General features: G+C 48.9%; 1 protein-coding gene across 23 annotated transcripts in view; it reads right to left on the bottom strand.

Moving 5' to 3' along the window:
- The window catches only part of RBFOX1 (RNA binding fox-1 homolog 1), a 1600707-nt gene that overhangs the window by 137885 nt on the left and 1434898 nt on the right, over positions 1-27924 (bottom strand). For 22 of the 23 annotated variants that reach the window (XM_058681067.1, XM_058681061.1, XM_058681073.1 and 19 more), the window contains one exon: positions 13394-13636. In XM_058681067.1, coding sequence (XP_058537050.1) covers positions 13394-13636 — 243 coding nt within the window. Of the gene's footprint in view, positions 1-13393; positions 13637-17095; positions 17172-27924 lie in introns of all 23 variants that reach the window. The other variant, XM_058681066.1, reaches the window with a different exon arrangement.

Below are 27924 nucleotides of genomic sequence, written 5' to 3'. Positions count from 1 at the left end.
CAGAGTTAACAGATCAGTGCTTCCTTGACCACGAGTGGAGGCTTGACCCCATTACTATGTCAAAGGTGGGGCACCTGGGAAGTAATGGGGTTGGATTTTTGGGGGATGAAGCTGACACCTGACTCATGGTGGCACCTGACACAGGGCCAGAAGGAAGGTGTGGCCCTCCATTTCCCTTTGATTCCTCTGCACATACTCCACCCAAGCCAGTATCCATGGGAGGCATGGACAATGGCACTGTCCTATCTTGTATGATGAAACCTCCACGCCATGGACTACTTTCCTTCCTATGAGGCTTCTGTTGGGAATTCTAGCTGAAATCAGAATCAACAAGTAGTAGTACTGAAATTTGAACTCAGGGCTGCCTGGCTCTTTTGAGGAGAAATAAGGCAGTGTGGGCTGAAAGCTATGGTTTGTACCTCCCTATCTACCTATATGCTACATACCCTTTCACATTTTCTCCCCTAGTCTTCTCTTGAAGCTACACTGGGGAGGGGGAAGCAAGAAGTTCAGAACTCCTGTAGCCTTCATCAACAGGTTACAGACTTCCCTGCCTGACCCTCTGCGGGTAGACACTGTGTGTGTGTGTGTGTGTGTGTGTGTGTGTGTGTGTGTGTGTGTGTGTGTGTGTGTGTGTGTGTGTGTGTGTGTGAGAGAGAGAGAGAGAGAGAGAGAGAGAGAGAGAGAGAGAGAGAGAGAGAGAGAGAGAGAGAGAGAGACGTGCCTGCATCTTGCCTCATCCTGAGCTCCAGCACCCACTGGCACCACTACTGCGCACAAGCCTGGCTGTAAGTCATCAGGTTAGGCATGGGATCTTTCTAAAGAAAGGCATAGACCCCATACACAGGACACCTGCTCAGACTTACCACATCCATTCTTGATGGCTCAAAGCATTAGGGACAAGACAGGATTTCTCTGGTAACCCTAATCATTCCAGAAGAGACTGCTGATGTGGTAACAGTTTGCTCCAGCACCCCAAAAGAACGGACAGGCTTCTTTACCCTTGGCCCTAACCTCTCCCAGGAAGGCCGCTCCTGCAGTCCTCCAAAACATGACACTCTCTCATCTTGGAGAACTTGTCTGAACTGGCACCTCCAGACCCTGTGTCCTTCCTGCTTTATTCTCCTTCTCAACAAACATGACATCATGGATGGATGGATGAAAGATGGTTGGCAGATTCTTTATCATTGCTTGTGGCCCCACGTGGAGTCTTTACTCCTATAATCAAGTCTGGGGTTACTTGAAGGTTCAGCTTAACCAAAAGACAGGCTAAAGTAGCAGAGGACAGATGCCAGGGATGAGCCTCCACTGACACTCCCTTCTGAAGTCTGGTCACCAAGACAGCATTCACCGTGGGGATTCCCAGGGCATTCATCTGACTGACTTAAGGCCACCGGGCCGTGTGGAAGCACAAGGCAGTCGCATGGGATGGGGTGGTGGGGAGGAGACATAAGGACAATCACCAAGGTCCCGCCAACTGAGAGAAACGTTGGGACTCACTACACAGCCCAGCCGCCAGTGGACAACTGGGGAGCGAATCAACCCGGCCTATCTGTCTGCATTTCACCCAAGCTCCTGTGCCACAAAGCCACCAGCAAAGGAGATGGTGACTGAGTCTCTAGGTGACAGGGATAGCTTGCTAAGCGGCAATGTGTAACTGAAGCACACATTCCAACTTATAATTATTTTGTCATTTTGTTTACTGGTTTCAATCTGTCTTTCCGACAAGAATATAAACACATTGGGCTGTTGTTCAACAAATAATTTGGAATGAATTATCTATCATTAAATAAAATAAATAACACTATTGCTCATAATAGTAGTCACAGCTGGGTTGGAGTAATGCCAGCAGGAAGACCAGCGATCCCTGCAAGAGGAGAAATGCCACTGTAGCAGCTCTGCTGCCTTGCTGAGCCAACGGGGCATCTGGAATTCACATTCCATGGCCGGAAGAAGAGAGTAATGAGCAGGCAGCTTCCTGGCAGGGAGAAGGGTGTGGCAGAGGCACACCAACCATTGGAACCTCGGGGAGGGAAGCGCTTTCCTCAGTGACCCCTGGTCCTCAGGTCTTCTGGTCTTTGCTTGTCTATCTCTGCTACGATACATTCAATACTCTCCCTCCCAGGGCTGGACTCAAAACTTTGTCTTTCAGCTCAAGGTCTAAGCCAGAGCTTGAAAACTCTGTGTGCAGGTGCCTCTCTGTGTTTCTCACTCTTGCTGGGCACGGACAAAGTCTGACTCATCGCTGTTTCCCAGGAAGAACCTGGCACACAGTAGGTGTGGATAAATGTTTTCTGAAATAAATGTAATTGGGACCAATGCCCAAAAGGCAGATTCTCTCATTTCCATTGTTTAAAAATACCATGGATGTTCCCTTATGCATTATGTAGCACAGAAATTAATTTATCCAAACTGTTTTTCTAGCACCATTTCCAACGTTAGGCTGTTAGTTCAACCTGAAAATCTACACTGAGCGGTCTTGGTAGTTACTGGCACCTTGGTGAATCTCCAATCCCACTTCTGGAGGTGGGAACCAGTGTGGGCCTGGACGAGGCCAGCTCAGGAGCCAGTGACCCCTGCCTTCACTGCCCTGCGAAAGGTCAGGATGCTACATGTCACAGGTGCAGCGGCAGCTTTCCTTAGGCCCTTCCTCCAAAGCTCAGTAGCTTCTCCATTACTCCGGCACCCAAGAATAATATAACAGGTAGAATATAGAGTTGACCTGTGGTTATCAGTGCAGCCTGTGGAGTCCTATGCTTCTAGGTCAGCCTAACTCAACACGGCCTTGGGAAAGCCCCCAAGTCAAGCATAGTAGCCAACTCTTAGTTTTCTCACTATCTACCCTCCAGGGGTCCCCTCAAGCTACCAGGGACTCTATTACCCCAAATCAGGCTCAAAGTTCACCTGTGTGCATACTGTACATTTCAAAAGCTATCAGTAGACACTAGTCATTTCATGGCCACTTCAACCCATTGCCCTGATGCACCCAGCTCACACTGAACTCTGGCCTGGGCCCTGACTACCGAATTCCATTACTGCTTCTCTCCAATCCATTTGCCACATCACAGGCAGACCCAGCAATGGCATTGGTTTGCTGAAAATCCTCCCATTGGCTCCCCCTGCACAAAGGATGACATGAAACCTGCTCCAACAGCCCAGAAGGCCCAACTCTTCACCCTTGCCTTTGTCTCTTCTCCCTGTCCTGAAGCCCAGCCACACTGAGACTCTCTGTTGAATACACTGAGTTCCCTCCTTCCAGAGGCATGATAACTGAACACAGCCCAAAACACCACACAGATCGTTGGCACTGCCAGTCCCATGGCATGAACAACCTCACTACAGCCATTCCAAGCTAGAATCGCACATCTCTGTCCCACTGAGATGTCTATGGCAAGAATCATATTGTGGGGGAGGCTGGCTCCGGATCCCCACACTGTCCTCCTCCATGTCTTCCATGTCTGTTACCAAGAGCAATCCTCACCCTTTCCTTACTTTTTATGTCCTCTGATTTTGATAGTCACTTCTCCAGGGAAGTGACCTCTCCTGAATATGCCTCCTATCATTGTCAACTCCAAGTAGAATGGCCAATGGTGTGAGGTTGTAGAGAAAGGAGACCCTTACACACACTGCAGCTAAGAATGCCATTTAATACACTTGTTATGGAAAACAGTGTGGACCGTCTTAAAAAAAATGAACAAAAGAGCCACCTTATAAGCCTGCTAACACACTTCTGGGAATGTATCCTGAGGAAGCACAATGCATGCATCAAAGAGACGCTTTCACTGCCATGTTCGCAGCAGCCTATCTGAGAGGAAAGACACAGAATTCACCCAGAGGTCTGTAAACCGATGGCTGGGTGAAGAAAATGTGCTGTATCCACAATGGAGCATCATTCAGCTTAAACAAAGAACAGAATCTGGATATGTGCAACACCATGCCGGAACTGGAGAACATTACGCTAGGTGAGACAACTCAGACCCAGAGACAAATACTAAGTGTTCTCTTTTTTTTTTTTTTTTGTGCAATGTTATTATAGGCCCACTTCCTGTCACTGGAAAAGTGCTGCCACCACTTTTTTTAGTTTAAAAAAAGGTCGCTAATTTGTCTCCCTAAGAAAGGCCGGAGATTGGTATTTAAATTAGAGTTACCAGGGAAAGCCAGGCTGCAGAAGTCAGGCTCGGCCTGAGTTATAATTGGTGATTTCCTTGTAGCGCATCTTCTTTGGGAACACCAGGCTTCCACTGTTCCGTTCCTCAAAGGGTTAGCTGGGTCTCTTTCTGTGGGGCCACCAGATCTCCCGGGGTTGGGGAGAGGTAGGCTGGGGAGGAGATGAAGTGTGCTTGGTTGTGTAAATTGCGACAACTCAGAGCTACACAGAGGCTTGTGGGGAACACAGACTGCTAAGCTATTTATCTGCTGTTATACAGTCAGGATTTAAAATATCAGGGAATGACCTGGGCAAAATAAACTGCTTGTTCTGGGGACAACATACGTGGTGGGCTTTAGAATCTGCAAAGATGGCGTTTGCATCTATTCCATGTTTGTCAGTGTGGCATCGTCACTCCCATCCCTCGTGGGGTTCTGTGGATGAGGGGCAGCACAGTGCATGACACAGGGAAGCCCTTGCTCAGAGGAGGTAGGAGGGAGGACTGTAAGAGCATTGAGGCCCAGCTCTGCCCTTACCTAATGCAAGAGCATGGGTCACCTCTATCTTTATGCTCCAGTTTTCAGGCTTAGGGAAGAAGGGGTTGATTACCATCCCACTCCAGGTGCCATGGGGGCTCAATGAGCCAGGCCCATCGTGGCACACCCATCACGGGGCATACAGCACCAACTTCTATCTGTGAACTGTTCTCCCGCGTCACCGATGCTTGGCTCCTGCGCTGTTCCTTCCTCTGAGCCAAGGACGTCCGTTTAGGCTCATCCCCAAGGCGCTGGATACACACCTCCCCAAGAAGGTACTGGGAGAGCGCCTATCCTGAATTAATCTGATTTGCAACTTAACAAACATATTTGAAAAGAGAAAAGCTGTCCTTTCACTTCCCAAATAGGCCCGAGACATTGAAGCCTCCAAATGACAAATGGTCCAGTTGGCCTGTGCTGCCCGGGCTTATTTGAAGAAGAAATGTGCCTTTGTGGCTTCTGTCTCAAGGACAGTGAGTTCCCTCAGAGCTTGGTCCTCCAGCCTGGGTACGACCTGTTCGGGACATGGCTCTGGCTCTGGATGGCAATGACCTTCTCTGCAGAGGCCCAGAGTCAGCGGAGCTCATGAGTCTCTGGGTGAGGGGATCCCCAGTTCCCTGCTGGGTGCACCTGCCACACCCAGCTATAAAGTGGGTAGAACCCGGTTTCTGAGCTGTGGCAGACTGTTCAGTGCCAAGGACCTCCCCGTCCGTCAAAGCCTGTAAATTTGGCAATTTTGCAGGCTCCATGCTCTTCAGGGGTACAAAGATAAGAACGCAGACAGTCCCTCCCTCTCTTCCCCAATCCCAGACACAGTCTCCAGTCCCAGCAGTGGCTGAAGCTGGAGCTGGCAGGCACATAGGACACTCCGAATTCCAACAGGCTCAACTGACAAGCACCACCAGACTCGGCAGGAGAGAATTAGAAGGAACAAAGACTCTTCAGAAGTCTGGAGGCCTTTGTGAGAGGAAGGCCCATTAGCGGTGAAACCTCTGGCCAGAAACCAAAACCAGCTATCAAAGGGAAACAGAGCCACATACTGCAGAGCCTGGCAGGCACCTAAAGGGAGCGTGGCTTGGCTCTGCCTGTCTCAGGGGCGAGAGATAGCCAGAGGCGGGAGGACTGAGAACCCAGGACACAGTGCGGGGATGAAGAGTGGGGAAGTCAAGCAAGGAGAACACACTGGGAGAAGCGAGGCATGGAGCAGGCTTTGGCTTTCCTCTCGGATGCTCCTGGTCTGATCTCTACTGTGACGACCACCGTGTGATGTGTGTGGGCAGGTCACTTTCTCCCTCCGAGCCTCGGCATCCCCTTGCAAGAGCAGCAGGCATGGCCGTTGGTTCAGGCTCCAGCATTCTCTGATTTTTCTATTCTGGCACACTGCGGTGACCACATTTTTTTCATAAACCTGAAACTCAGTCTCCCTGAAAGAGTCCAAGTTGGCAACTTCACTTCTTGGACAGGAACCACTTCTTTGGGCATACCCCAAGGCCTACAAAGTTCTACAGGGTCCCTGCCAGAGGGCCACCCTGCACATCTGTGATTTTATGTCCACACTTACAGGGAAGAGAAACTATTTTATCAAAGACTCTTTCATAAACATCTCTGTTACACCTGACTGCCCAGACCTGGAAGTATTTATGTGCTCAGTCTTTACCCTGTGTGAGCTTTTTAAATCCGCACAACGCAAAGATTAGGCTAGGTAAATCCTTCTGGTTCCTTCCATCTCCAACATTTCAAAGCTCTTCCTCATCCAGTCCTGAGTCCTGTGAGCAGAGAATAGCCAACTTCTCCAGCCTAAATTGTGGAAAGACCCCAAATTCCTATGAACTCATAAGTTCATTGAGTGCATGGTCCTAAATCCAGAGCACGGATTGCTTACTGAGGTCTGGCTCACGAGCAATTCAAAAGGCTTCTCACAAAACAGGTTAACATCCCTTTCTAAGTTCATCTAAAAGCAAGCTGCAGCAACAAACGTGCCTAATGAGGTTATGATCTACACAATGATCTGTAGTTTCTCAAACCACCTCCATCAGTCCTTTCAACAGAGCTTATGGGAAAGCTGCTTCATCTTCCTATTAACCCATCATAACCTCAACACCCTGACAATGCACTGGGCGTTTGATACTTACAAGGAAACTAACATGTCAAAAGACAGAGACTGCTTGGTCATCCAAAGAGGTTGAGGTTGGTAACAGTGAGGGCACAGCAAAGGAGCAAAAAGCGCTCAAGGAAGACAGAATCTGGTGGGAACTGACCAGATGGCTGCGAGACTTGCAGTGCAAGTGTGTCAACTGTGCCTCCCTGAAGAGACTTTCAGCTGAGCTCCCAGAACATGCCTAAGCTTTCCTCATTTAGCCAAAGCAAGATGCCCTTGGACACCGACAGCAAAACTCTACTCACATATGTCCCTAATAACGCTTACCTTGCTTGCCCTGGACCTAGGCTTAGGTCAGTGAACAGCTTGTATAGATCACATGAGTGACTAAAAGTAATGTGCCTATCAAACCCCCAAAAAGAGGACTTTTAAAACAAGACTGGAGGTGAAATTCTCTGTTCGACTCTATACAGAGTTGTACAATTTTGATGATGAATTTATTCTCCTGGAAAAAAAATCACTGTGAAGAATCCGGGATGAAGGAGATCACCTTTACCTCCCAGGGCAGTTCACACGGGATGGTCTCTGAGGATCCCACTAGCCCCTCTCCCGGAGCCTTGTCAAGGCACCTGCCAGCGTGCTGAGCATTGCACGCCCCCGAGGAAGAAGCTGAAGTTGGGAAACATGACGGTGAGCCCCACTCAGGGGTCAGAACTGGAGGGGGCCCTTTTCTTTGAGTTGCTCCAGGAATCTTCGGTTCTGTCAGCTTCCAAGGGGGGAGCCCCAGCCACAAGAACACATCAGTCATGTTCCTCTTTGACACTTCAAAGATTTGCCTCTGCCTTTCTGAACAATTCAAAGTTGGACTCCAGGAATGGATGCTCCTGGGTAAAGGTGGGCTTCCACACAGTAACAGGGTCCTGGTGTTGGGAAACGGAAGCCTGTAATTTATCCTGAATGCCACGGGCCATTTATCACGAAGCTCATACAGGAAACAGACTGTACAGATCAGGTTTATGAGGCAACAAGCCACAGTGTCTATGTCTTAAATGAAATGTGACTCTTCGGAAACTAGAACCAGCACTGACAAAACATCTCAGCCACACTCGCATCTTCAAAGACAATTGTGAAGCTACCACAACATGTTATTGGAGTTGGCTCAAGGCTCAGGTCTCACACAAGAGCGCAGCCTTGGTCAGGAATCTCCACACGTGGTGGGGCTGCCAGAGCCCTCTCTGGGGTGAAGCGGGGCGTGGCTCCCGGGCAAAGCCCTCCCTTCTGCAACAGCAACCTCTCCTGAACACAGCCTAGCACGTGCCCAGGCATACCTGGGGGACGCCTTCCGGGCATCCAGCCGAAACAACCTTGGTTGTGAGTCTGATATACCTGGTTTGAGGTCTAGCACCTGCTGATTAGTCACAGTTGACCTCCCATGATCCCCAAGTACAACACAGAATGAACTCCCAAAAAGTGTGCTGGGCACAAGTGCTTAGATTTCAATTCTGTTATTCTCAGAATCGCATGGGTGAGAAGAGGGTAGAAAGACTAACTTAGAGACATATGATAGCGCCATAGAGACAGAGGGAAAGAGACAGAAACACAGGCATTCCCTTTTGTTTGCTTTAAACAAATATAGAAGGAAATATGAGGGACTGGTGACTATTGTTTCTAGAAGCAAGACTCTGAGCACTGAGGTAGCTGTGGGCACAGGGTGTTTTAGTTTTCATTTTATTCTGTTTTCTAACGTTGGCTGCTTTAAACCACAAGCCTGAATAAGAACAAAGCGAGGTGCCGCTCAGCTCCTGAGACACTCCGATGGGCTGAGGACACACTTTAGCACCTTAACTTCTCTGAGGCATGGCTGAGCTATGGAGACACAGCTCAGGGCGGGAGGCTGCGGAGGCTTGGGACGGCCCTGGCTCTTCAAACAGTTCATCTCCCTGCTGGTGGAGCTCAGATTTCAGGGACAAACTCTAGGACTCACATTTTTTTTTTCCCTTTCCTCAGAACTCAGAGCAAGTGGAAAGTGTGGCGGGGGTGGGGGGGGACTTTAAAACAGACTGCAGAGGTGTTAAAAATAGAAGTCAAGTTGCTATTGGAGATACATGGTGAATTCTCCGCTTGCAAATCTCTAATTATAATATGTCAAGAGTAGAATACCTTGTCAGGAACACTATCTAATGCAATACAGTATTGGCTCTGTCAGCACAGTGATCCATGATGTGTATGGAGGCCTACATGAAATAGAAATTCAGCAGAAAAATGCCCCAAAGAGACTCATCTCAGCCCTTGGGGAATGGAAGGGGTGACCCGGGAAGGCTCCTATGTCTGTACTTTCCTTAGCTCTGCCTGGGAGCCTTCTACTGCATAGTTCACAGATTCTGCACTTTGTGCTAAATAATGTGCATATATTAGATGTTCTTGGAGCCCACCAGATGGATGGGTGTTTTCTAGTCCCTGGAACGACTCTGTTTCTCAAGGAAACCATGGCCTCTGCAATGCTCTTACAGTGACATTCAGTGAGATGGGTATATGTGTCAAGGGGCAGCTAGAATCGTTCTTGGCACAGCTTGTTTCTATGAGGAATGACTCATGTGTCCTCCCAGCAGCAATTTTTTGGGAAAATATAGGGCTGTGTGTCCGGGATTAGAGGACTATGACTATGACCCACTTTGAAGATGAATTCCTCCCGTGGGAAACACAGAACCTGCAGCGAAGAGAAGGGACAGCCAGTCAACGCTTGGGGAGGCCTAGACAATATGAAGTCAACTAGTGATGGGTCAGACCATGGAAGCATGATCCCAAAGTAGGTCATGGAAATGCCCGCATCCCTTCTGGCTGAAGACAGAAACATACACATACGCTAGCACTTCGTGTAGAAACCAGCTGGCTCCATCCAGGATTCCTGCACTGCCCGGCTGCATGTTCAGAATCTAAGTCCCAAACTTCCCTCAGGAGCCGCCATGAAGCCCACGCACGCACCTGCTTCAGCCCACCACACTTTGCGTTTAGCAAAGAATCTGCTCTAACCACTGCACTTCTTAAACACTTTTGGAGATGACAACGTTATGGTCCAATGGCCTCATGACACATTCATATTCTCCATTCCCAAGCACCTGCTGTCCTTCCAATACTCTAGGAGTGATGGAAAGTAGATTCCACACATGTTAACCCCAAAGAAGGCCTCTTGGGCCACTCTTTCCTTAAATGCCAGTGCCTTCCAGGGGAGAAAATAAAGGCAGTAGAGAATGAATTCCTTATACTATCTCTTGACTTCCATATTTCTCTACAACTTCACAGACTGTAATTTCACAAACTTCTGTTTCCACGTTGAAATGCTTCCCAAAGCTCACAGCGACTTCATTTTGATGTCTTAGAATGGAAGACAAGTACAATGCATGTGCAGGAGGAAGTGGAGGAGCACATGATGGAAAACCCTCCGGTGGCACAGCACTCAGCGCTGCAAAGGGCCTGGCCTACAGCCGTATACACCACAGAGAAGCACCTGGACAGAGTGATGCTGACTGGAAGAAGTCAAACAAGAGCACAGGTTTGACTCCATTAACATGAAATTCTACAAACTGAAAACCATGCTAGAGTGGAAATCAGGTGGTTGCCTGGGAATGAGGCATAAGAGGGGTAGGGAAATACCACAAAAACAAACAAAAAATCCTTGGGAATGATGGCAATGACAGATGAGCTCACTATCTTGACAGCACTGTTTCTTCTACACACACGTTTGTAAAAACTGGTAGAATTACACTAGATGTGCACATTTCATTGTATATCAACCAGAGGTCAATTTTAAAAAGATTCTTTTCTGGTCTACTTACTTCGCCTGCGTAGCCTTAGCCCTAGTCTCTGTGCTTCCTTCAAAGCTTGTTGGTTTCTTTTCTCCACCATCACCCCCTAGTTCTTGTTCCTCTTCTGCCCACAACTCCTCCCTGACCCTGTATCCAGGGACTTTTTTTACTTAACCCAGTAACCTTAAGACAAAAACCCTGCCACCTGTTTTTCAGACATCACTGCCTTTTTTACCTGCCTTTTGTGTTTGCTCATTGCTGCAAAAGCTTGCAACAGGCAGAGTACAAACACTCAACATGGTCCTATTTATTCCCCTGTTCTTGTCCTCCTGTCTTCTCTGCCCAGCTCTCCCCAATGTATTGAGTTATGTTCAAGCTGTCAGCTTTCAAAACAGCTTCCTGGGTCCCAGCACTCAGGACCCCACAGCCCAGGGACCCTATTCCAGATACCCCTTGTCTACCTCATTCACTAGCTTGTCCCGTCCCCAAGGCTAGCCCCTCTGAGTTCTCCCACTCTGTGAGCTGTGCTTGCCCCACCCTCCTCACTCACTAAGGCAGACAGAAGTAGCAGCCCAAGCCTCCCTGTGATGACTTCCGCTCTGCCCAGGGATGTCACCTCCTAGCCCTGCCTCTGGGCCGTTGCAAAGGCATCCAGTCACTAGCATTGCTGAAGTCACCCTCATTCCTGGCATGCATCAGTGTGGGGACCCCTCCACGGCCTCCACTTGAGCTGCTCACTAGGATACAACTGCCGAAGCCAGCCAAGAGCACCTGAGTGCTGGGACTTGCACGGGACTACAGGGATCCCAGACCTTGTGTTGTTGAAAACAGCCTGACTTTGATGGGACAGTTCCCTCCCTTGCCACCCCCCACCAACCAAATGCAGATGGGAACAGGGAGTGAAAGACTCAAAGTCCTGCCCTGCTTAACTTTCATCTTCTGTTTAACAATGAGGCTCTGAATCACAATATCGGGGCAAATTCTCTGCCCAGTGTCTCCTTTCCGCTACTGTCCTAACACCTCAATGCCTTGCCCACTTCTGTTCGAGGACCAGGCTCCCTACAACGCACACCCCATGTTCTCAGGGGACCCACAGCTCTCCCAGAAGGAGAACTTCTCCACTTGGAGATTTCTGGTCCTGCTGCAGTGCCTGGGCACTGTGGGCATCAAGCATGCGATTTGAAATTTAACTGTGCTGATTTTGCAAATGCCAGGGTGATGAGCATCTCAACTCTTCATCTGGATTAAGCACAGGCTTACACTTTCATCAGATACCCTGACCTCAAAAAGCTTGGGGTTGGGAGGAACTGGAAGTGAGGGGGCATGAGGTTTCCTTGCGGGGTGACACCAGGGTTCTGACAGCAGAGGGGTGCTGGCTGCACCACTCCATCACTGCCCTCAACCCTGCTGATCTGAATGCGTTGCAAAGGTCAATTTTGTTACATGTGTCTTACCATGATGAATAAACAAGTAGAGGCAGTAGAAAATCCAGACCCATAAACAGAGCGGGCCAGTGCTCGCTTTTAGCCCAGGAAGCATGTGGCTCTCCATACCCACAAACTGCCTCATAGATCCTCCCACCCCTGGGCTGAAGAACAAAGCAAGGGGCAGAACTGCCTTGTACCCAGGGAACCTTCCAGAAACTTCTTGTGCCCAAGCTTTTCTAAAGACCTTGGAAGAACAAGGTTTCCCAAGCTCCCACAGGTCCTGGGATGCACACACAGTACTGTGACTGGTTTGTCAGTCACCACAGCTCACACCTCATGGTCTCTCAGCATCTGTGGGGAACTGATTCTAGGACACACCCTTCCCCACATCCAAACCTGCAAAGGCTCAGGCCCTTCTGCGTGTAACCTACACACACCCGCCTGTGCCCTTCAGCTCTAGGTCACACCACATCTCCCAAGACAAAGCCAAGGCTGCCTAGTCAGGCTATAAGGTCGGCGAGAAAAGGCTACACGTGCCTGCCATGCATGCAACCCTTACTCCTCAGGCTCCTTCCGCATCTGCAGCTGACTCAACTTGAGGCCAACGACGCTTGTTTAGGGTTCTCCTTGATTCAAGGCCAACACCATGAGTGCGTTTCTCTTATTGTCGATGCCACTTCACCTATTTGCAACCGCAAAATTCATCCTTTTTGGCACCTCCAGTCATGGACAATCCACAGGAAGGCCCAAGACAGTTCCCTCACCCACCCCAATCCTCTGGCACACCTCTGCCGTCCACATCTCTCCCAAGCCCACCGTGCAGCGATGGAAGGAACGACGCAGCAGCTCGCCGTGAGGCTGCCAGAAAGCAGCCGCTCTTAGAGGCTTGGGGCGTGAACAAGACGCTGCAAATGGATGCAAGTGCTATGGACACATTCCCAAATCAGATTTTGATGCTGTCTGCCCAGCTATGAAAACACACTCGGTATCAATGATTTGTATCCCTAAAAAGAGGTGGGTTTTATCATCTATAAATTATATCTTCATAACACTGATTTTAGAAGCCACATTCCATGTGAATGGCGTTCTGGAAAACGCCAAAGACCAAGTGGGAAAAGAAAAAAAAAACACCCCGAAGTCCTCCATCTACCAACCAAAGTCGCAAGCAGAAAAGCTGGTTTCTGAACACCACCAGCAAAAGGGGTGCTCTGCTCAGGTCAGCCGGGAAGCCAGTCTGATGAGGCTGGATTCCGGGAACACCTTGAGGCCAGAGGCTCTCCTGAGATCTGGGGTGCGGCCCTCTGGCACGCGGGCGGGCGCCCTTGCAAAGCCCCTGCCCTGCCCTCCCCGCGCCCCATAGCCCGCGGGAAGCGTCGCCTTACTGTGGCGGTGCCGGAGACGGTCTGCGCGCTGGTGTCCGTGGCGCTCTGCTCCGAGTGCGTCTGGGCGGGAGGGTACAGGTTTAACGTGTGCTCGGGGACGGTGGTCTGGCCGGTGTACTCAGGCGCGGGGTGCGGGTGCGGGGCCGTGTATTCCGCGGGGATGCCGTTCTGAGGGGGAGCGAACTGGGCCGACGCGTAAGGCTGAGCCATTGTGTCAGGGGCAGCTGCTGCTTCCTGGTTACCCTGAAAAAACCCACACGGCGGAGAGAGGGAGAGAAAGATGGTCAGCGTGCCAAGCACAATCCCTTTCTCGCGGCCCACGGGCTGCTGGGCCAGGCCCCCTCCGGGGCGCGCACAGGGCCTGCACCTGAGCCACCAAGCCCCGCCACGACGCTCACCAGACCCATGCGGAAACGAACCAGGATGTCACCCATTGTACAGTCCAAGAAACAGAGTCTCCGAGATAAGCTGTTACTTTTCCCTAGTCTTTCAGCCCAACAAGGATGCTGGGAGTGTGTGTCCTGCTGGGTTGATTTTTTTTCCTAAGCACACCGTCCTTATTTCATTTCCATTTTGGAAGTTGTGAGCATGGAGTTGTCTACAGTGACAGCTAAACCTTGATTTGATACTTTAAGTGCCAAGAGAGATTACACCGAACGTGTGTGTTCTTGAGGGGAAGGATAATTCATCTCAGCATTTGAATTTAATCAAAATTTTATGTGACTTGGCTCACATAATGGATGGGGGAGGGTCCTGTTAATGGTCTCAATGCCTGGTGAGTGAGTTAGAGTGTGTGTGTGTGTGTGTGTGTGTGTGTGTGTGTGTTCCCAGTACAATGTGAGGCAGCCAGTGCAAAGCCCAAGCCTTGTAGAAGCCGTGAGGGCCTATGGGATGTTTTCATTGTAAGCTTTCCTGCAAAATTTGGGACTCAGCTCTGAGGTTTATTAGTCACTGTTCCCCTGCCCCCACCACCTTCTTTTTTTAATAAGCATGGAATATTATATAACAATTCACCCTCAGAGGTAGGTAAAACATGCAGCACAATAATTACAGTCAAGTCAAAAGAGGAGAAAAAAAAGTAACAATCCAAAGCCTAAATTCAAATTCTTCCATTTCAGGCATCCACACCTCCACCCCCAGAACTTTACAACCCTAGACACACACACAAGGCCCAAGAAACTGTAGGCAAACCAAAGGTCCACATTGTGGTCTCAAGAGATGGGATTTCATAAGCAAAAAAAAAAAAAGAGTGAAAAACACAGGCTTAGCAATCAAGTGCACCTAATAGCTGCCGCTCCCATCGTCTGTGGTCAATTAGACGTGACTCCACGCTTGGATACTGACAGGAGGGCGAAGATGACAGGATGGCTCCGCCTCCTCGGTATCTGCCTCCCAACCTGGAGCCCTCTTCCACCCAAGCCCCCGAAAGGACCAGGCGAAGGGGGGCCATGTTCCCAGAGCTGGTACACTTGTTTAGAGAGCACCTTAATTAGAATGTTAGAGATGACACTGGCAGAAAACAAAGTTTAAAAATATTTTACAAGTGAAAACATTCCGAACAGCCCCTTTCCTCCTCCGCCAGGCTCATTGCGGCAAACGGTTGTGCCACTGCAAGCCAGAGTACACACCTGTTCCTCTCTCTAGCCTTCTCCCCTTCATCCTTGGGTCAGCGCAGGGAGAAGGGGCTGCCCTAGGCAGGGGTTGGGTTGCTGCACCCCAGACGGTGAGCCTGTCCCTCCCTGCGAAACCACAGGAAGACACCGGCTCTGCTGGTCAGTTACCTGTGGCAGACAGGCCCGCTCCTGGCTGTCTTCGTCTAAAGGTGGCAGGACCCAGCTTCCAATTACTGCTGGCTACATCCACGTGACACTGGGCTGGCCAATCAGAATCCTCCTCTGGCTATAGTCATGGAAGGGCGTTCCTCACATATTCCTATCCGGGCGGCCAGCTGGTGAGATGGGCCCTGCTGATACCACTGAGTCCTAATTATCTGGTAACTTCCCTATAGTTCTAGGGCAGATACTCACTTTCCACTATGACAGCTGAACAACATAAAGGGGTTCCGGAAGAGGCCTCACCTCCAGGTGGAGCCAATCCAGGGGAAACTAGAGCCAAGAAGAGGCGGGAGAGGCCACAGCTGAGTCCTATAGCCATCCTTCAGGCCCCAAGCCCGTGGCAGCCACCTGCGGCTACTAAAGTCCCTATCTTCATGAAGGCCGTTGAGGAGGTCCTATTACCCTAGCAAGATTTCCTTAAGGCGAATGACACGGTGTTTTTAGGCAGGTATACCTCATGGCATAATCAACACCTGCCAAATGCTGTCCTTTGCTCCTGTGTGCTGGGATTTCAGCCCATCCTCTCAGGACGTTCACACACACCGTGCGTGGTGTCGTGTTGTCCCACCCTCTGCCCAGAAACCTTGCACTCTCTGTTTTATTGGAATAATTTCTTTATGCTTCTTAACAAGCAAACAAGGCCTCATCTGATAAAAAAAAAAAAAAAAAAAAATCCTGTGCAGCTTTATAACTCAACTAGCTTGTTTTTCTGGAATGTTTCAGCACTACATCCTTAATGGGTAGAGAATCTACAATGATACTGAAGAAATAAACCCAGAAAAGATGGGATCTGAACAGGTGTTTGACATCAGCCATGTTGAGGACAGTGACAAAATGACTGAGCTGGAGACTCTTCTGGAATCTTTCTCCAGGTCTCTGGCTTGAACACATGCGTTCATGCAGCCTGCTGACGCAGCAGAATCCCGCAGCAGAGGAGGGCTCACAACAGCCTCGGGCCGCAGCTCCTTCCCTGCCACTGCGCAGCAGACAGGCCCATGCTGCCTGGCCCTGGTGGTCTGCTGGGTGTTTACATGGGTCATTCCTCAACAGGGCATGAGTCAAACTGATATGTTGGGTAGTTACCAGCATTTAGCGGGTGGGCGGAGGCCAAGGACATGGAAGAACACCCTCCGTGCCCGAGACACGGCCTGCACTGCATCACGCATCCCTGTTAGCACTACAGTCCAAGATGCTCTGACCAGAACTGGGAGACAGCTGGGTAAGGTCCTCGCCGCAGCTGGATCTTAGGGAAGCCTGCAGTTAAAACTAAGTCCATTTGGAAGGTGCCCAGGGGATCATCTGGTGGGTGAGGCTGGTTCCTCTCTCACACATCAACCATGCTTCTCACATACTCTCATGTTATCCAGGGGACTCAGAGGTCAGGGTATTTGATGTAAAGGTGCCGGTGAGTCTATCTGCCAGCTGAGGTGGGTGAGCCTTTGCAGCAAGTGCAGCAGCCTGGCAAACCTCAGTGCCCTCTCAGCCCATGGCCTGGCTGCGGCAGGCTCCCGCCATCCTGGGGAACACAGAAGCCAGCCCCAGGGGGACATCTCTGGAGCTGATGCCACCCAGCCACCACCACCAAGTCTTGTGCCATTCTGGAAAATCCCAGCACTCTGAGCTCTAGGGACTGAGTCATCGGTAGCCAACGAGGTTCTGTGAGCATCCAGCTACACAGGGCTCTCTGGATCTCATCCTGTACCTGGAGTTCGCCAACAGATGTTGGTGGGACCCCCTACAGTTTCTTATTAACACTGACAGCCGTTCCAAAGAGACCCTAATTAATATTCCCAACATTTGCACTTTAGGCTAATTACAGCTAATATTTAATTAAGATCATTGTGCTTCCTATGGAATGATTTTTCACCTTCAAATAGCTGCAGAAATGTTTCTTTCCTCCTTGGTAATGTTCCTGGATTCTTAGCCTGGCCTAAGTGTATTTTCTGGAAGAAAAAAAATACATTAAGGGCACCTTCTCCACCCCAGGTCATGGCACACCATGGACACGTGAGCAGGCTTTCCCGGGGGGAGAAGCCAGTCTCACAAAGGTGACAGTGACAAGCACAATATCTGGCGTGCTGTGGCTAGACATTCTCTCATTCGCAGAGCTGCCTTCCTCCTTCCCCTGCCTTTGCCGAAATTAGCCGAGTGATCAGAGAGTCAGGGTGCTTGTGGGTGATCATGGTTGCTGGGCAGGATCCCTGATGCCCAAGAGTTCTGCCCATGACCAGGCTAGTGTGGCAAGAGCTTGTGTGGAAAAACACAAATGAGGGAAGCCAGGGCATGACATGAGAGAGGTCAAGATCTGGTTCTAAAACCCACTCCTGTGGCAGACCTGAGTCGAAGCTCACCGTCAAGAACACATGCTGATGAGTGTACAAGGACCTGCTTCTCCAGCAGCAGCGGGATGGGAGTGGGGCCTCGTCACCTGCAAGCTACCCCCAACGGTGGTTTTCCCTCAGTTACTGAGAGCCAAAGGATTATTAAAATGCAACCAACTCTGACACTCAAAAGCATCCAACAGAAGTGTGTCCATTTAAATACTGGACCGCAGCGTGCAAGATCCAGCAGATGACTGTCAAGTTGAGGAGGAACCTCAGCGTGACTCTTAGCACAGTGTGGCAACTTCCTTGAATTTTTCCTTTGCCATGGAATGCCCCACACCTTTAACTGTCCTCCAGACATCGCCTGTCGTTTCTGCCTTGCTCTGTGTAGTTGAATGAAGTCATTTCAGGAAACGAAAGAAAGAACAAAGGGTGGCAGGCAGAGCTTGCAAATAATAAATATTTTGACTCAACACCAAATGCAAACCGCGGCCGAGCAGGACCCGGGTCTCTCCTTTTCCACGGAGCCTCCTGAGTGCCCGTGGCAAGCAGAGGTCGGAGTGCCGGCCTCCCCAGAGGGGCCTGGGCGTCCTCCAGGGCTTCCCTGGAGTGTGCTTTCCTAGGATTTGGGGTCGAACTTCTGCAGCATCCTCTTTCCCCCCATGCTTTGTTTTTGAAATTTGTTTACCTCCAGTCCATTTCCAATCCTTAAGAGCCTCCCTTTCCCAAACACAAGCGCTGGAAATGAAGAGCTGCAGGGGCACTGCCAGGGCCTAATACGCCAGCTGACGGCACCTGTCCACTCGGCCCAGGAAAGCAGCGGCTCCTGCCACGGGACCACCAAGTCTTCCCCCACCTTCCCCTGAGCGCCTCGCTGGAGGACACAACGCACTCCTGGTTGTATCAGCTTCCTATAGCTTCCACTCCTGCTCACAGTTTGTTTTACTTGACTTGCTTCTACTTCTCTGGCAAGAAATCACGCATATTCAGAGAAAGCCTCTTGTGTTGAGCTGAAATGAGCGAAACCGCATCATGCCCCAGGGGCACTGAGACAAAGAAGAAAAATGCAAAATGACACCATTAACCTGCTGGTTCTCAGACCAGCTTCGTTCCACATGCTAAGCAGTAAGGCTCTTAGCCCACTCCCCCCAACACACACACACACACACACACACACACACTTCTCTCTCTCCCCTAAGCCCCCTCTCCTTCCTCCAGGCATGAACCGAGGGGCAGGCCATGGACCACGGTGAGCACTAACTTCATGCAAATCACAGTTTTGAGTGAAAAATGAAACAGGAAAAAAAAATGCCTGCTGCACCACCCTGCTTCCTTTCTCGTCCATGAACGGAGCAGCTGTTCTAGTCCCACACCACACAGCATCTGCCCAAAGCAAGCCTCAATTATGAGCAAGGGTGTGCGCGCTGTGCCCCATGTGGATGCTCGGGGAGCAGAGGCTGCCTGGCTGACCTCCCCCTCAACATCTGACTGCTCCCCAAACCAACCCCAGATGGGACTCCTTCTGGAAGGGAGGCCCGGCCCATCAATCACCGCTTGCTCCTCCTCTGGCTCCTGCTCAGCTTCCGAATGCACCGCAGAGCACATGATTATATAGAGGAGGAAGGGGAACACACACGCACGCGCGCGCACACACACACACACACACAGGCTTGACTACATTAATAGCTGTTTAAAAAACATTAGAAATGCTATTCTATGCATTGCCTGGAGCTGGAATTTTTCATTACTAAACTAAATATATGGTATGCAAAGTTAGAAAATCCACCAGGGAACCTGCTACTATCTTATTCTTTTTCTTTTTTGGGGGTGGTGTTGGTGGTGGTGGTGGTAGCATTCAGGGATAGCCAGGGAAGTGATGGACAACCTCTGATGCTGGAAGCTGGCTCAGAGAGGGATGGTGAGGGGGCTGGGGGGCCAGGGCGGTATTGGCTATCAGAAAGCTGGATTTGTAATAAAGCTGTGTGATTAATTATAAGTTGATCATAAGAGGCTGGAGCTGATGACTTGGATGGCTTGAAATCCTGCTCCTTGGCAGAGCGGCTCACACACTCTGCCGTCCCACTTGGGCTCCAGTACTGGCCTCCATCTAAGAAGATGCTCAAGGAGTGGCTTCACTGTTAGTGTGAGGATCCCATTAAAAATCAGATTACAACAAAGGAAACACACCCAGGGCCTGGCTCTGAGGGGGCAGCATGCAAGTGGATTCACTCAGGCAGGTTCAGCGAAGCAGGAAGCAGGTCCCTGCTGCCCGCACAGCCCAGTGTGGTAGGCTCCTGACCGGGGAACAGCAGCCCCCAGCGCCCAGCAGCCCCCAGCTCTCAGGGCTCAGAAGGCGAAGCACAAGGGCTTGCACTTTCTCCTCTGCAAATTCTGCCTCTTCCTCACTCAATTTGTTTTCCATTCTAGCCCAATGAGTGAAAATAAAATCTCATACTAAAAAAAAAAAAAATCCCCAGCGAAGCCTCTACTTCAAGCTGCAAATACGTTGTTCTTCCTTTTTATTATTCCAACTCCAACAAATCAGAGTGAAATGCCAAAACAGTTCTGGCTTTGATTTGGTCATGGCATTACTGCTTGTCAAGGGGCACATTTCAAGGGCCCCACCCCTCCTGTTCAGGAACAGCTGCTCACAGCTTAGACGTGCTGTGATGAGGACAGGTCCTGCTAGAGCGGAGGGAGGGAATTATGGGATTTCTGAACTGATCAAAACGGTGATTACATTGTATAATGGGGGACGAGGTGAGGGCAGAGAGGTTGCCTCAAGAATTCAATCTTCCTGCAACTGTAGCAGGTCCTCCCTCACGTAGCCTGCACACTCCTTACTGTCCTTATTTTTCAAGTAGTTATATGCATATTTTCCAACATAACTTCCAAGATGCCGTAGGGAGATCCCCAGGAGTGTGTGTTACCATCTGGAAGGTGTATAAGCACCCACATCCCCTGGTCGGGAGCAAGGTGGTTCACCTGCAAGTCCAGGGAAGCCTGCTCGCTGGAGAACTCAGGATGGAAGAGGTATGCTTACCTGCTGCACATCAGGGCTCCATTCCCCACAACAGCCTCGCCAAGAACGCACCAAACATTCCTCTCTACGCAAACTAGCAAAGTCATAGGTGGAAAAGTAGAAGCTCAACCTAAGCTGGTCTCACTGAAGAATTCCTATGCTCAAGACCATTAGAAAGCAAGGATGAAGGTAGCAGGGATGACGGTGGCAGCGGTGATGATGATGAAGTGATGGCAATGATGATGATAATAGTAATAGTAAAAAAAATCTTTTAACTTTTTTAAATCTAATTTTCACTTGTATTTGAAAGGCAAACGCACAGGGCCAACACTCAAAATTCTTCCAAACACTGAGGCTGGACCAGGTTAAGGTCCAAGAGCCTAGAACTCCCTTCAGTTCTCCCACAAGGGTGTCAGGAACCCCAAGCAATGGTGCCATCACCCACTGCCTTCCTTGGCGCAGAAAGCCTTTTATTGAGCAATGATTAGGCATTGATCATTGTGGCAAGCAACAAGAATACCCAATTCAGCTAAGCAATATTGCCCGCACAACTCCATTCAATAAGAACATACAGTGCACCTGTAATCCCCTCACCTTTGTAATGAACACAAAAAATAAGATAAAAATTGCCAAGTCATTATAAAAAGAACTCCCTGTGGCACATAAAGTTGTTCTTGCTTTTCTGGGAGAGTCACTTGCTCATAGCCACACAACTAAGAAGTACTACCTGTTCAAATCTGTCTAACTCCTCTACTTTCTATTCCCAAATAGTTGGAAATGAATTCCTCTCTGACCTCGTTTGGGGCAGCAGAAAAAGCTTGGCTCCCCTAACTACGTCAGTGCACAGACAAGCATTTCTTGAATAAAGCACATGAAGTTTCTCTGAGGCTGCAATTCTCAAAAATAAACAGGGGAAGACAACCATTAGCCATCTTGCAGATTCCAGTGAAAGCAATTTGCTTCATTTCATGTCCCCAGCCCTGGGGAAAAGACTGAAGCCATCCCACCAGGGCTGACAAACACCAGCCCTGCAAACACAAACCGAGGGGCGGCGAGCTTGTGACAGTGAGGTGTCATGTCCGCACAGGGTTCCATCCTGGGTTTCCATGTGGGGGTCACAGAAGGCAGTGGAAGAGGCTGTTTTTCTCAACTCCCTAAACATTAGTGACAATCAAATATTTATGGCACTGAGTACAAATCAAAGACCTAGTATGATTGCTCCTCGTTGTGATTTTTGAAATGAAATGTAAGTGTCTTAAAAAAATTAGCAGACTCTGGAGAGAATAAGCTCCCAAGAACAGCCCCAGGCACCTGGAAAAACACATTTCCTCATCTGGATCCCCAGGTGCTTCTGAGGCGAGAGGCTCTTCGCCTGGTTCTGCCAAACCTTGTCAAATTTTGACCTCATTCGCCTGGGCTGATGTCTGCTTCCTACTGGACTACGAACTCCGTATGTATAGGAACTTCTCCCTGCTTTTTAATTTTCACATTACTATCCATTCAGGCATCTCAGTTTCTGAACAATGGCCATAAACTGTTCAAATCATTTTTGCTGAAGCAAAAATAAAACTCAATGCAGTTCCTTCATCTCTACCATTGTTGAGACATGCTCTGACTCATTCAGCTCCATTAAAAATATTTATGAGAGAGAGAGAGAGAGAGAGAGAGAGAGAGAGAGAGAGAGAGAGAGAGAGAGAGAGAGAGAATTTCCATATTCACTCCTTGAATGCATGTGACAGCCAGGACTAGGGAAGGTCGAAGCTGGGAGCTGGAATCCAGGTTTCCCACATGAGAGGCAGGAATGCAAACACATAGAGCCAGCACCTGCTACCACGCAGCGCTCTGCGTCAGCAGGAAGTTGGGATGGGAACAGACCCAGGGCATGGCCTCAGAAAATCTGATGTGGGACGGGGCATTCATAGTGGCACCTGATCCACCTGGTCACTCACTATATCAGAGCAAACAAACAAGGTCAAAGCCATCAGTATTTCCTTAGTGGAATATCCCAATATTGTGATGATTCCTGTTGGAATGTCATGCAGCGTAGGGCTGTGCCTGCCTGCAAGTGAAATAGCTGCAAATGCTTTATCATTGCCTATTATTAATAGAAAGAAACAGCAAGAGCAGCTGCTATTCATTAAGTACCTCCTAAGTATCAGCCAACGTTAGTCACTTCATATATATTACCTAACTTCATCTCCCCAGGAGCTCCTATATTAGTAAACTTATTTTTAGCACACCCAGCTCACAGATAAGGATGCCTGAGTTCTGGAAGCTACACAATGGCAGATTTCAACTTCAAATCCGGATCTTTCTCCAAAGCTGAGGTCTTTTCCATGACCCTGGGTAGACTTTCTTGTTGGTTAAGATGATGGATGAGATCTTTAAGACTTAATGGTGGGGCCCGGCGGCATGGCCTAGTGGCTAAAGTTCTCGCCTTGAACGCCCCGGGATCCCATATGGGTGCCGGTTCTAATCCCGGCAGCTCCACTTCCCATCCAGCTCCCTGCTTGTGGCCTGGCCTGGGAAAGCAGTGGAGGACGGCCCAATGCATTGGGACACTGCACCCGCGTGGGAGACCCGGAAGAGGTTCCGGGTTCCCGGCTTCAGATCGGCGCGCACCGGCCGTTGCAGCTCACTTGGGGAGTGAATCATTGGACGGAAGATCTTCCTCTCTGTCTCTCCTCCTCTCAGTATATCTGACTTTGTAATAAAATAAATAAATCTTTTAAAAAAAAGACTTAATGGTGGAAAAATCCAACTACAATTTTTAAAATTTATTTTATTTTATTTACTTATTTTGCCTAAACCGTCTTAGGGCTAAGGCAGCCATTATCAAATAGGCGCTGGGATCTGAGAGCAACATCCAGAAGCCAGATGAGTAAATAACATTACTAACAGTACATTCTGAGAACATGATTGGCAATAAGCATGTTATTAGAGGAGCTCCCACAATTTGCATGTCACTGCTCTAAATGCATTATACACGTAACTCCCTCGGTGCAACCCCAGTGCAAGATGTGGACGCAAAACTCATCATCATTCTCTGGACGAGACACTTGGCGAGGCTAAGAAAATTATCTGAAGTCACAGCAAGTGTGAATTCAATTCTGACTCCAAAGCCTACGTTTATGACCTCTACCACAGGTAACTTTTCATTGTCAAATTACGCATTCACAGAAAGTATTATGAAAATATTTCATTACCAAATTATGCAGGCATAAAATGAGGAGGAATGTTCTGTGCCCTGCTCTACCTTCCCCCAGTGGTAACCTTCTGTACCAATATGCTACACTACCATCACCAACAAAGGAACATCAAGTGATCGACCACTCCTTTACAGTCCTGTAGCTATCATGCGAATCAGGACAGGGCAGTTCAGCCACCTTGGTATCTTGCTGCCAATTCCATCTATCTGTGAGTGACACTGAGTTGCTCACCACTCTCACGAGTACAGGTGTGTGGACGGAAGGGCAGAGCAGGGAGAGAACTAAACCCTGAAAATAAAAATGGACAAAAATGGTCTTCATAAGGTAAGGAACAGACAACATGCATCTTAACCAAAATTCAGCAAAGAGGGAAGCTCGGGCCTGAGCGGACTTTCCAATTCATCTCTTCACCAGCCTAACCTTCGCTGAAAATGGAGGAGATGCAGTTCTCACCACCACCATCAGGGTAACATTCATGTCTAATTCAGATTCAAGATGCTTTTCAATGATTTACACCATTACTAATATTACCACATTTAGGCAAAGCCATAAAAGAGAAAGGGTAGATTCTATGTCCTCAAGTAACCTGCACACAGTTATTCTGCAGATGATTTAGGATCGTGTTGCTATGTGATTTATTCCATCCAAGCTATGCAGAGGATTCTGCCTGCTTCTACAGTGGGAAGTCGATAGACTGGGGGGTGAGACAACCTTCCTTGTAAGAAGAAGGTCACTGCACAAACAGAACCAAAACATGTAGAGAGCCAGCAGGACAACTGTGGGCGTCGCTGAGGATGACATCCCAGCAAGAGCATCACCATGAGTCTGTCGCCATATTGGGGATCCTGGGAACATTCACACACACACACACTGCTGGAAAGGGAAGCAAATTCGTTCTTTACTGGGGCGATGTTACAGATGCCTATTCTAGCAGAGGGACAAGCCGACATGCTAGACAGAAATGAGCACAAGTAGAGAACATTGTTAGTACCTGAATCATTCCTTCTCATATCACATTATAAAGTCTAATAACCCTCATGGAAGGATTCATAGCCATTCAACAATATACCATCTGCTTTCTGTTTAGCTTCTTCTCAACATTAGACACCTCTGCATAGACCCCACACTCATGCCTATGAGGAGACACTGCACAGAGAAGATGCCACAAATGGGCCTGGCATTGTGGCACGCTGAATGAAGCTGCTACTTAGGACACTGGCATCCCATCCTGGAGCTTCTGTTGTGGTCTGAGCTATATCCCTTCTGACTCATCTCCCTGCTAATGTGTCTGGGAAAAACCCAACGATGTGGGTCCCTGGCATCCACATGGGACACTCACGGTAAGCTTCTGCCCTCAGCCTGGCCCAGGTCCAGCTTTGTGACCATTTGGGGAATAAACCAGCAGCTATATGATCTCTTTTGCTCTGTGTCTCTCCCTCTGTAATGCTGCCTTTTAAATAAGCTATATTTTTTTAAAGATTCTTTTTTTTAACTGGAAAGTCAGACTTACAGAGAGAAGGAGAGACAGAGTAAAGCATCTTCCGTGCACTGGTTCATTCCCCAGGTGATCACAACGGCTGGGGCTCAACTCATCTGAAGTCAGAAACCTTTTCTGGGTCTCCCATGCAGGTGTAGGCTCCCAAAACTTTGGCTCATCCTCTACTACCTTCCCAGGCTACAAGCAAGAGGCTGAATGGGAAGTAGAGTAACCGGCACACGAACCGGTGCCCACATGGGATCCCAACACAGGCAAGGTGAGGATTTAGCCACTAGAGTATTGTACCAAGCCCTTGTAAAAGTTATTTTACTTCTACTTATTTATTGTAAACAAAAGGCTCAACATATCTCGAGTGCCACATTGTTTATAGTGAGAATTTATAAAACCAAATGGTCAAATGTCTTTTTCACTCAATTTCTCCCCCATGAAAGTCACAGATTTTCATACAATTAGAAGCTCCTTGTGGACCAGTTCTTGTCCTATGCATCTCCAACAATTTCCTCCTTTCCTCCTGCATTTCATAATCAAGCATCGCATGTGATAAATATCATCGGCTTGCATTCACCTCACTTGTAGAAAGATGTCTAATCCAGTTACTGCAATAGGCAAAGATGATAAAATATGACCTTGTCTTTCATTGTGTGTTGCATAAGTTTTAGCCTCTTACAGTTTGCCGAATGGGAAAAAAAAAGCTGTCACAAAATGAATTATAGTTGGACTTGGAAGAAACGAAATTAGGAGAGACTGCCAGAAAGCAAGGGCAATGGTCTATTCAGATGGGCAAGAACATGATATTCATGCAGTACTAAGTGTCTTTTGGGTGGCAGCAGCTCTGCCAGGCTTGGGGGCTGCAGCAGCCAGAGAGGCTGACATGGGCCCGGGTTCCTGCAGAGCTGTGGGCTGGCAGGAAGCCCAGGAAAGTGCCGGGGTTTCCAACATGGCGGGCAGGTGCTGGCAGAAGAACGATGCGTGCAACGAGAAGGATTTGTCAGACTGATAGCTACATGACGATCAGTGACCGGTCTGGAGGGAAGATACCATCAGGTAAAACACTATGTAGAAAGGTCTAAAGTGAGAGGACATGCCTCATACACAAAGAGAATCTAAGCGGGTGGAGGCAGAAGGAAGCAAGCCAAGAGGGCAGTCTCCGGCTCACAGGACCTAAAAACAGTTCACCTGGGAACTTTGTAGTTGGAGAGCCCCAGAGAGCAGGACCCAGAACACCATGAGGTCAGCTTTACTGGCAATGGGCCACACCGAGTGCAGAACCAAACATACTCTTTGTAAGCTCCAAAGTAAATGTAACCAGAACACAAGCCAGGGCGAGGCCAAGGGAGGGAAGCAGACAGGTGGGAAGAGAGCAGGAATTGGCCATTTAAAACACACCTATGACACTGTCTTCTTACTGAGAGTGACTCAAATGCTTCAAACAGAAAAAGCAGGTGGTCAGTTTGAGTGAGTGGGACAGAAAGACATCATCCACTCTGTCACTGTGGCTCAGGATCGGGATGTAAACTTTCCTGGGAGAATCTAGACATCTTATTGAGTCTCACATGCAACACTGGAAGATGTTTAGGGATGGGCACTGTTCTTGCCCACGTAATGGCAAAGGAGGCTGAAGCCCAGGGAACTTGATAAAATGCTCAAATTCAAACAATTAATGAATCTTTCAACGGGCTGAACTCTACATACATCCCCATTGTAGCATACATCTTCCTAAATTTCCCATTTATGTGGCCAGGCAAATCTAGCTGTGTCAATAAGCTAGCTGCGGGAAACCGAAATACAGACATAATGAAAATTGAATATAGATATAATGACAATTGCAACCACAAGTAGCTAGATCTCTGCTGGCCCTATCAACTCAACGTAACTCCCACTAAACACAAGCATGCTGGCACCAAGTCACCACCGGTTAGCCTAGCTGTATTCCGAGGGACCAAGCTGCAAAAGTTCCACCTTTGCAAGTGAAGGGTCAAGTTCAGAAACTGGCCCTGCTCATGAAGGTCTTGAAGCCCAACATCAACCAATGCACCACTCAAGACAGGAGAAATTCCTCATGAACAAAGGCTATTCAAAAAGTGAGTGGAAAATGCGCACAATGAAAAAAGAACCTGTGCATGTATCTGTAATTTCCTTGGCAGCGCACCAGTCTGATCCCTGAACGCCGCTTCTCACAGCCGTACTTGTTGAAATGTCCACCTGTGTTCGATCTCTGTGCACAAACTACTTTTCCACAGCACAGCGTCTATGTGATCTCCACAGGCAGCTGCCTGCTGCCTGCTGAGCTGAGCAGCTTGTGCAGAGGTAGCACAGGACTCTGCTGATGCATGCAGAAGATTCTTGCATCATTTCAAGCTAGATCCAAGGAAGCAGATGAATTTCTAGAAATATGGGGCATATTACTTTACTGGTGATGACAGAAGTAGCCTACCAGATGACAACGTTATCCAGGTGCCAGTAGTGTGGAAGTGTGACCACACGGTTGTAGGCAACTGAGACACTGTAGTTCACTGGTCTGGATAACTCTGAGAAAAGCTACAGGTGGGAGAATCGAGGCTGATGAAATGTCAATAAGATTAATTCAGAAGGCCATCAATAAGATGCTGTATATTTATGAATACACAAAAGAAAGAAGCTCCA

The sequence above is a fragment of the Ochotona princeps genome, chromosome 24 (assembly GCF_030435755.1).
Source record: "Ochotona princeps isolate mOchPri1 chromosome 24, mOchPri1.hap1, whole genome shotgun sequence".
NCBI classification, from domain to species: Eukaryota; Metazoa; Chordata; class Mammalia; order Lagomorpha; family Ochotonidae; genus Ochotona; species Ochotona princeps.
The sequence above is the reverse complement of the archived record's forward strand: the minus strand, read 5'-3'. Positions and strand labels throughout refer to the sequence as shown.